General features: G+C 38.1%; 1 protein-coding gene across 2 annotated transcripts; it reads left to right on the top strand.

The window, feature by feature from the left end:
• Nucleotides 1–8,125, top strand: LOC131315751 (11-beta-hydroxysteroid dehydrogenase A-like). Of its 2 annotated transcripts, XM_058344950.1 has the most exons (6): nt 1–305; nt 568–760; nt 1,752–1,837; nt 2,011–2,142; nt 2,547–2,675; nt 7,679–8,125. In XM_058344950.1, exons 1-6 carry the CDS (start codon nt 123–125, stop codon nt 7,907–7,909), a joined length of 954 nt encoding a protein of 317 aa, XP_058200933.1. In that variant the 5' UTR covers nt 1–122; the 3' UTR covers nt 7,910–8,125. The 2 variants fall into 2 exon arrangements, with proteins under 2 accessions (XP_058200933.1, XP_058200939.1); XM_058344956.1 differs by lacking the exon at nt 2,547–2,675 and having other exon boundaries at nt 52–305.
• The last annotated feature ends 1,130 nt before the right edge of the window (nt 8,126–9,255 follow it).

Genomic DNA, 9,255 nt, shown 5'->3' with positions numbered 1-9,255 from the left:
GTGGCAATTGGTTGTTGTTGTTCACGTTGGAGCCGTAAATAAATCTCTCTAAAAACAGATAAGGTGCTCGATATTGTTCTTCGTCACATACTCCAACTTATCTCCTCTGTCTTCTCTCAAGCATGGATTCAGTTCACAAGTTGCTTAATATTGTGCTTCCTCTTATATCACTCTTTTTGCTCTTCTTCTTCCTACCGGCTATTTTGCTCTTCAAGATTTTCAATTCTATATCAAGGTCCGTATTCTGCGAAAATGTCTCCAGTAAAATTGTACTCATCACCGGCGCATCTTCAGGCATCGGCGAGGTTTGATCAACTCTGAACTCTCCCAAAAGAATCATTTTCTTAATTGGTTCTTTAAAGCCACTAAACCAGAAGTTAAAACCCAACTTACTAACTTTGAAGTTGTGGATCTGAACATTATGACTACCACTTTATAAGTAAAATCAATATGTCAATGATTAAGTTTATACCCATCTTACTACTCTTAGACACACGAAAATTGGTTTCTAGTACTTCGATGGTCCATTATTTTGGGAAGTGAATTTTTAGATTTGCTGTTTTGAAGCATCTTGCCTATGAGTATGCAAAAGGGGGTGCTTGTTTGGTATTGGTGGCAAGGAGAGAGAAGCAACTTCAAGAAGTGGCTTGTAAGGCACGACGGCTCGGGTCACCTGATGTGATTGTTGAAACCGGCGATGTTTCAAAGGTGGAAGACTGTAAGCGATTCGTTGATGCTGCGCTAAACCACTTTGGTAAATGTATGTATCAAACTCTTTAGTTTCAATTCATTTCTGTGGTTCTATAGTACTATTTGTTTGGAAGAAAATATATATATCGAACTACAGAGTTGAAGATGTTGCACAGAAATGAACACGTAGCATGACACCAACGCTCTGACACATAAAATTAACAACAAAAAAAAAAAAATTAGAGAACACAGTATGTATAATCGAGTCTAGCTCCTCTCCAATCTCAGCCTGTAAAAATTTCTGACAATCTCATGTCAATGATCAAAACAGTTCATTTTGTTTTGCTCGTTGACAACATAAAGTATGCCAAAAACCAAGTTTACTGGACATCAATAGATATGATTTTGGAACACATCATCTTAAAAGATACTCCCTCCGTCCCAAATTGGATGTCAATTTTTGATATCCGTGTCAATTTCAACTCCTTATATCTTTCAACATGGATCTCAAAAAATATGTAATATGGATCTTGTTTGATAGTTCTCGATTAGTTCTATTATACAAAGTTTTCAAACTCTTGAAAAACATTATAGATTAAAAAATATAAGTGATGAAAAATGACACGGGTTTCAAAAATTGTCATTATTTTTGGGACGGAGGGAGTATAAGATTGCAACACTGGAACAAAACTCCTTTCTAAATTTTTTGCAGTATAAATCTGTTTCGAAATCATATCAAACGATAATTGCTCAAACTGATGTTTTGGCTTGCTCAGTGAATTAAAAATTATAAACGGTCCCAATCATTGAAGCGTGATTGAAAAAGTTTTCGAGAGTATTTGGTGCGTGTTTTAGAGTTTCCCCAAAAGATTGAAGGGAACGAGTTGGGAAAAATAGGACGCTTTTGATGTGTCAAACCGTCTAGGGAACTATCTTCATTTAACGCGAGTGTGTGATCTCCCTTACCCTCTTTCCCTCTTTTCGATTGTTTAAAATGCAGAATTACCTTGTTATAATTCGACAATTTACGTCTCTCTTGTTTGATGACTTTAATTACACAGTGAATCACGTAGTGAACAATGCCGGGATTGCTCCGCTTTGTCTGTTTGAAGACGCCGATAATGTTGAAGATTTCGCTCCAATTATGGTGATTGTCTTCCATTTTTAACATTAAAAAGTTGCCTGATTTTTTCTTATCTAAAAATCTCTCCACAAATCCTAGTCCAAACTAGGCCTTAGATCAATCCAAAACTATATATACTATTTAGGTAGGAATTTGGGAACAAATTAACCATTACTAATTTGGTTCTTATGCTGCAGAACACAAACTTCTGGGGTTCTGTTTATTGCACACGTTTCGCAATTCCGCACCTAAGAAAGAGCAGAGGGAAGATCATTGTGATTGCTTCAATAGCTCAATGGTCTCCAATACCAAGACTTAGCATCTATTCTGTACGTGAAAAGACATGGACATAGATCCTCTCCGCTCCAAGGAAATAGACTAGACTGTCTGTACTTTGGTGATCTCGCCTATCTCTTTTTAGAGCTTATCCCGAGCAGTGATCATGTCAAAATTAAGCTGTTCAGATACTGGTTGATCATATGATTTCAAAACACATTATCGCTTTTGTTCTAAATAGTATCTGATCAGCATAATTTTTGGTTGGAATACGCTCTAAAAGTTGAACAGCTTTGATTATCAAAGTGGAGACACAGGACCATCTAGTCTATTGGGATGGATCGGAAATGATCCATGCCCTCAGAAAAAGTTAAGTACTACATTTTTGTTTAGATAAATATGCCTTGGTTTGGCTCATCTTTAATTGATTAGTCAAAAATATCTTATATTTCTTTAGGGAAGCAAAGGAGCCGTAGTCAGCTTTTACGAGACGCTACGAGTTGAAGTTGGTTCGGATATAGGGATCACGATTGTCGGTCCCGGAGTTGTAGACTCGGAAATTACTAGAGGTGATTTCATGTCAAAGGTAAAGTTTTTTTTTTTTTTTTTTTTTTTTTTTGTGAAGTTGAAAAATCAACTTTGATAGAAGTGGGCAATTCACCTTTGAACATGTTAACTCCTATGCTCAGTGTCGAAATACTTTTATTGATATTTATTCTACTCACAATGAGGTACAATATATAGACCGAATACAAGGTAAAATAAGAAAAGAAAATAAAATCAAATCAAATCCCTAACTGATCCCTAATTGATTAGGTACTGATCCCTAATTGATTCTACCTAATCAAATCCCTAACTGATTCTACCAAATTGAGTATCTTCCTAATTACATTCAATACATTGAATACAGTCAACACTCCCCCTCAAGCTGGAGCATAAACATCGTGTACTCCCAGCTTGTGACAAATAGTATCAATGGAAAAGATGGAGATAAACGATCATATGACACAAACTGAGAAATAGGATGGAAAGTGCAAGAACGCGTACCCTTACAAATGGCAATAGGCAAGTCAAGATCCGGATCCTCAGACGGTAAAGGAGATGATGTGGGTAAAGAAGTTGGGTCTGCAGGAGCAATGGGTGGTGCGGCGGCGGAAGAGCGACGAACATAGACCTGTTTTATGGGTGGTTGAGAAGCAGTCTCAGGAGGATGGACCGGTGTAATGGGTGGTCGAGGAGCAATCTCAGGAAGACAAGGTGACAGACCAAGATCAGCCAACATGGATGGCTGTAACCGTGCACCTGCTGGGGAATAATATGGGACGGTCTCAAAGAATGTCACGTCAGCACTTACAAAGTGCTTACGTAGCAAGGGACTATAACACCTGTATTCTTTCTGTGTTCAAGAGTAACCAAGAAATATACATTTATAAGAACGAGGATCAAGCTTATCACGACCTGGAGAGAAATTATGTACAAATGAAACACAACCAAAAAGTTTTGGGGGGAGTGAAAAAAGATCCTTGTCAGGAAAGAGAATCTGGTAAGGAGTTTTGCCGTTCAAAGCCCGAGATGGCATTCTATTTATAAGATAATTAGTTGTAAGAACTGCATACTCCCAAAAATGTTTTGAAACATGCATGTGAATCCTAAAAGCTCGGGCAACTGCTAAAATCGGTCCATTTTTCCGCTCAGCAACCCCATTTTGTTGAGGGGTGGTTACACAAGTAGTTTGATGAATAATGCCATGAGTTTCAGTAAAATGCGTAAATTGATGAGAAATATATTCTTGGGCATTATCAGTCCGCAAAATACGTAATTTGGCATTAAATTGAGTGACAATTTCAGCATAAAAATTAGAGAACACAGAAAATAATTGAGACCGATCTTTGAGAAGATATACCCAAGTTAAACGAGAAAAATCATCAATAAACGTAACAAAATTGCGAGCACCACATAAACTTGTGGTACGAGATGGTCCCCAAATATCCGAATGAACTAAAGCAAACGGTTCTAAACTAGGTGACTCAACTCGTAAAGGAAAAGAAACCCTACGATGTTTACTGAGTTCACAAGTGTCACAATTAAAAAGAGAAAAACTAGGTAACACTACAAGAAAAATGAAAATTGGTGACGAAAAAGTGGCGACGAAGTTTAATTTCGTCACTGAATGAGTATATTTGGCGACGAAAAAATAAATTCGTCACTGTTTTGACAACTTCCGTGACAAAATAATTTCATCATCAATTATACATGTTTAACGACGAAAAAAATATTTTTGTCACCAAAGGTTCTCATTTGGCGACGAAATACATTTTTTGTCACTGAAAGCTTAATAAAGGTGACAAAATTATTTTTCGTCGCCAAAGATAATCATTTGGTGACAAAATATATATTTCGTCACCAAATGAGACCAATTTAGTAACGAAATATTTTTTTCGTCACCAAATGCTTAACTTTAGTGACGAAAAATATATTTCGTCGGCAAATGGGTACATTTCGTGACGAAATTTATGAATTGCGCTTTGTCACTAAATGTATTTCGGACATAACTCTTTACTAAAAATTCTGATTGAAATAATTCAAATTGGGTTTGAACAATAACTCAATTGCCTACAACTTTCATGTTTATCAAAATTGCTAATTTTAATGTTTAAAGGTTCAACATTACATTCGAAATATATTTTCATGTTAAACATATATGTTATATATTAGATATTTCAAATATTTATTGAAAAGTGTGTGTGGTGCAGTTGGTCAGAGCTTGCGCGAAAAACTTAAGTGACTTGGGTTCGAAACCCAGTAGGAGTAAGAAAGAAGGATTTTTTTTCCATATGAAAACGTCTTTTGCAACGAAAAATTTCGTCACCGATTTCTTATATTAGTGACGAAATTTTTTGTCACTGTTGAGACCCAAAATTCGTCACCAAAAAAAATAATTGATGACAAAAAATTTCGTCGTCAAAAAGCACAATAAGTGATGAAAAAATTTTCGTCACAAATTATTCACTTTTTGGTGACGAAATATTTCGTCACCAAAAGGCAATATAGGTGACGAAAAGTAGATTTCGTCACCAGGTAGGAATCCTCGACAACCTTTAGTCGACAAATTAGTTTTCGTCACCTATATTATTTGTGACGAAAAACATGCAATTTGTGACGATTTTCAGTCGTCACCCAATCCAAATTTTCTTGTAGTGTAAATCAGGGACTATCTTGCGAAGATTGGCAGAAGATGGGTGTCCAAGACGACAATGCCACTGGTAAGGTGTGGTAATGGAGTGGAAGGCAGATAACTTGGAAGGATTAGACGGCTGAAGGTAGTACAGACCATTCTTCTCATACCCCCCACCAATCATCCTCTGCGTCTTGAGATCCTGAAATTCACAATGAGAGGGATAGAAGAGTACAGAACAATTGTGAGTTTGAGAAAGTTTATGAATGATCTGGAAAGTAGATTAAAAGAAAATTGTGGTAAGTATAAGACAGAAGTAAAAATAAGGCCAGAGGCACGATAAGTACCAAAGTCATGTACACGAATTTTAGTACCATCCGCAATAGTAACATAAGAAGGAATGGAAGGTGTAACGACATCAATAAGAAGAGACAAATCACCTGTCATATGATCAGATGCGCCAGAATCGAGAATCCATGGAGCACTGCCAGTATGAGAAGATGAGTGAAGGCAAGTATTACCTGATGAGACATGAGTCGCAATGGAAGTCGAAGATGCATTAGCCTTGTGAAACATGGAATCATACTCAGACCTAGAGATAGTAATCTGATCTGGAGGAGCCAACCTAGATGGCTCCCCCTCAAATGTAGCCTGATTAGCCCAAGCCGGCTTGCCATGAAGCTTCCAACAGAACTCAACAGTGTGATTGGTTGCATTGCAATGTGTACACTTCTTGGTGCCACGGCCGCCACGCCCCCCACGGCCGCCACGTCGACCACCACGTTCATAAGAACCACTACGACTGTAGGGAGGATTAGAGTGACTAAAATTTCCAGAAGATGGAATAAGGCCAGTAGCAGGAGCAGCTAGAGCAGATGGAGTTGGATGCTCTAAAACAGAAGACTGAGGAACAGCCCTTCGAACACGAGCAAAAGCCTCACCAACAGTAGGAACTTCCTTGCCGGAAAGAATTTGGGGACTGAGAGGAGCAAGTTCTGTATTCAGCCCAGACAAGAATTTGGTAACTCGAAATTCATCTCTGTATTTCTGCTGAACCTTTAAATCTGTGGTTAAAGGTTGATAAACATTTAACTCATCCCACATCCCTTTTAAGGTGGAAAAGTACTCATCAACCGATCGATCTCCTTGTTGGAAAGAGAAAATATTTTGATAAATTTGATAACTACGAGAGAGATTCTGTTCTAATGAATATAACTCATGTAAAGTATCCCATACTTCTTTGGATGTGTCAAGGCATGCAAAATTGTTAAAAATATCAGGTTCAAGACTATTCCAAAGCAAAGTCATAATATATGAATCATTTTGAATCCAAACAGAATCTTCAGATGGGGCATCTGTGATATAGGAAGTCTCACCACTTGCTCGCAAAGAAACAGTCACAGCACGTGACCATGGCAAATAATTGGCCCCATTTAATTTAATTGAAGTGAGAGAATGACGATGAAATGGATCCCTAACAGTGTCCTTAGAGCCAGATGTTTCGGTTTTCTTATCCTTATCACCCATAATACAAGAGCAAACCAAAAAATAGGAATAAACCAAATATTACCAGATCTGGTAGGGATGCAACAGAGATACCCGGAATTGATATGGTTTAGATGAGGGTCTGACGTTGCTGACTGGGGTTCAAGCAAGGTTGCCGAAGTCCGACTGAGTGGGCGGCGGAGTCTGTAGAAGGCCGAAGAAGGCAGTCTCAGTATTGCTGAGAACTGAGAGTACTTCATCGGACAAGATGGATTTCTCAGATAGTTCTGAGAAACAGAGATCGTTCGAGAGAGAATAAAGACAGGCTCCCTGGCTCTGAAAAAAAGAAGAAGATAAAGACGATACTTGGTCGAGAGACCAAGAAAAGAAGAGAAAGAAGAAATCAGGTTCTTGAAACCTGCTCTGATACCATGTCGAAATACTTTTATTGATATTTATTCTTCTCACAATGAGGTACAATATATAGACCGAATACAAGGTAAAATAAGGAAAGAAAATCAAATAAAATCAAATCCCTAACTGATCCCTAATTGATTAGGTACTGATCCCTAATTGATTCTACCTAATCAAATCCCTAATTGATTCTACCAAATTGAGTATCTTCCTAATTACATTCAATACATTAAATACAGTCAACACCCAGTAACCGGAGATTGCTGCAGTTAGTTAAAGAAGTTAGAAAGCTGAACCCTTCTGCCTCATCTGTCTCTAGTTGCTGCAGTTGGTCAAATTTATGCTTAAAATTTGAGTTTTTCCGTTGGAGTGAGTGCTTCATCCAGATGAAGCTTTTACTCACGTTCGAGCAAAAGTTTGGGTAATGGCCGGAGATAATCCAAAGCATTTGAGAATCTATTCCAGTTCAGGAATAATTTCGGTTCCTAATTTCCTCTTTGTTTTTTACTGTATAGGCTGGAATGGATGGTTTTCCAGTGGAGTCAACAGAGGGGTGTACCAAAGCAATTTTCAAGAGCATTTGCAGGGGAGACAGGTACTTGTTTGAGCCAGCTTGGGAGAGGACGATATATTTCTGGAATTTACTTTGTCCAGAGGTTATAGAAAGCTTCTCCCGGTGGCGTTTACTCGGTAGGCCAAACAACTCTAAATCTAACAGCAATTCTGGAGCGCTCAAGTCTGACTAAGGAAACGATCATCAAGCAGATCGACTGTTTGTATTCCTTATCTTAAGAGGACAACTATTGGTAAATAATCCTCTTTTGTGCCTTGGTGTTGTAAACATTTATTTGTGCATCATGTATCCCTTATTGTATGTGTGGTGGAGTGTGAGTGTACAATAAAAGGAACACTGCTTTTGGTGTGACGTTTAAAAAGTATTGAAGCCTAGCTGTTTCGAGCCACTTTCATGTAAATTTGCCTTCGAAACTGCGGTTGGCCGTTTTAACACGAAAAGGGAAGGCATTTAAGGTTGCTTTGCCAGCAACTTCTTCTCCGGAACCGTTTATCTTTCAACTAAGAGGAAGCAGCTAGCCACATATGCAACCTCATTGTCAAGTTGATAGATCGCGCATTAGCGCTGCTTGTCACAGGGCCAGAGAGACACGCGGTCGTACATGACAGAGGCCAAATGGTTCAGAGTTACCTTCAGGTGAAAGGTATTCGCCCCCTAGGTTAAAATTGCCCACCAAATCAAACTGCCATAAAACAACAGCACAAGTAAAAGTCAATTTCTATAGCTTTTGACTGTTTCTCAAATCAAAAATGTTAAAGAGTGAATGAGCTTGACTAAAATTTCCCAAATAGCTTAAATACTTAACTATAAACAACTTTTTGTAGGTGGACACTAGTGAGATGCCCACGCGCGTAGCGCGCCGGGTTAGTGCTTATTGCTCACTGTATTGATTGATAAATAATATTCATATTAGATAGCCAAGCTGACGTAAGAATGATGGATAATCTCTTTTGTTCTAATCGGATCAACTCTATTCAAACGTATCACTTTCATTCCTTTCATAGAGATCATTTGCCCGCATACGGCTCCATAAAACTCTTCCCAACAAACTGGACATAGTGGATCGGCAACCACCTATTTGCGAAACACCTCCTTTACTGAAACAATATCGTGAAAACACTTCAAAATAAAATGTTTAATCTTACCTAGAGTAGGTGCTGACCATAGCTCCTTCCAATATGTAATTCAAATCTTCATATAAACACAAGTGAGATCTCAACCTTTTAAAAGTCTTCATGTGGGGCTCTATCACACTTATATTTGTGACTCTATTTGACCAAATCTCTTAACCGGTTAACTTTCTCGATTGTTGTAGCTAGCATTATAACATTTAGCACCACCGTACCCACCAACTAAACGCAATGTAGACACACTATTATGAACTGTCTAGATAAGTTTACTTACGTTATTTGATTCCCCGATGATGAATAAGAGCAAGAACACCCTGAGGTTGTTAGTGTATTTGAGCTTTGAGCATTCTTATACTCTTTTAGATCCCTTTCAAACCCTTTAAACCAG

Source organism: Rhododendron vialii, chromosome 1a, assembly GCF_030253575.1.
Source record: "Rhododendron vialii isolate Sample 1 chromosome 1a, ASM3025357v1".
In the NCBI taxonomy this organism is placed as follows: domain Eukaryota; kingdom Viridiplantae; phylum Streptophyta; class Magnoliopsida; order Ericales; family Ericaceae; genus Rhododendron; species Rhododendron vialii.
This window is presented reverse-complemented; position numbering and strand designations above follow the sequence as displayed.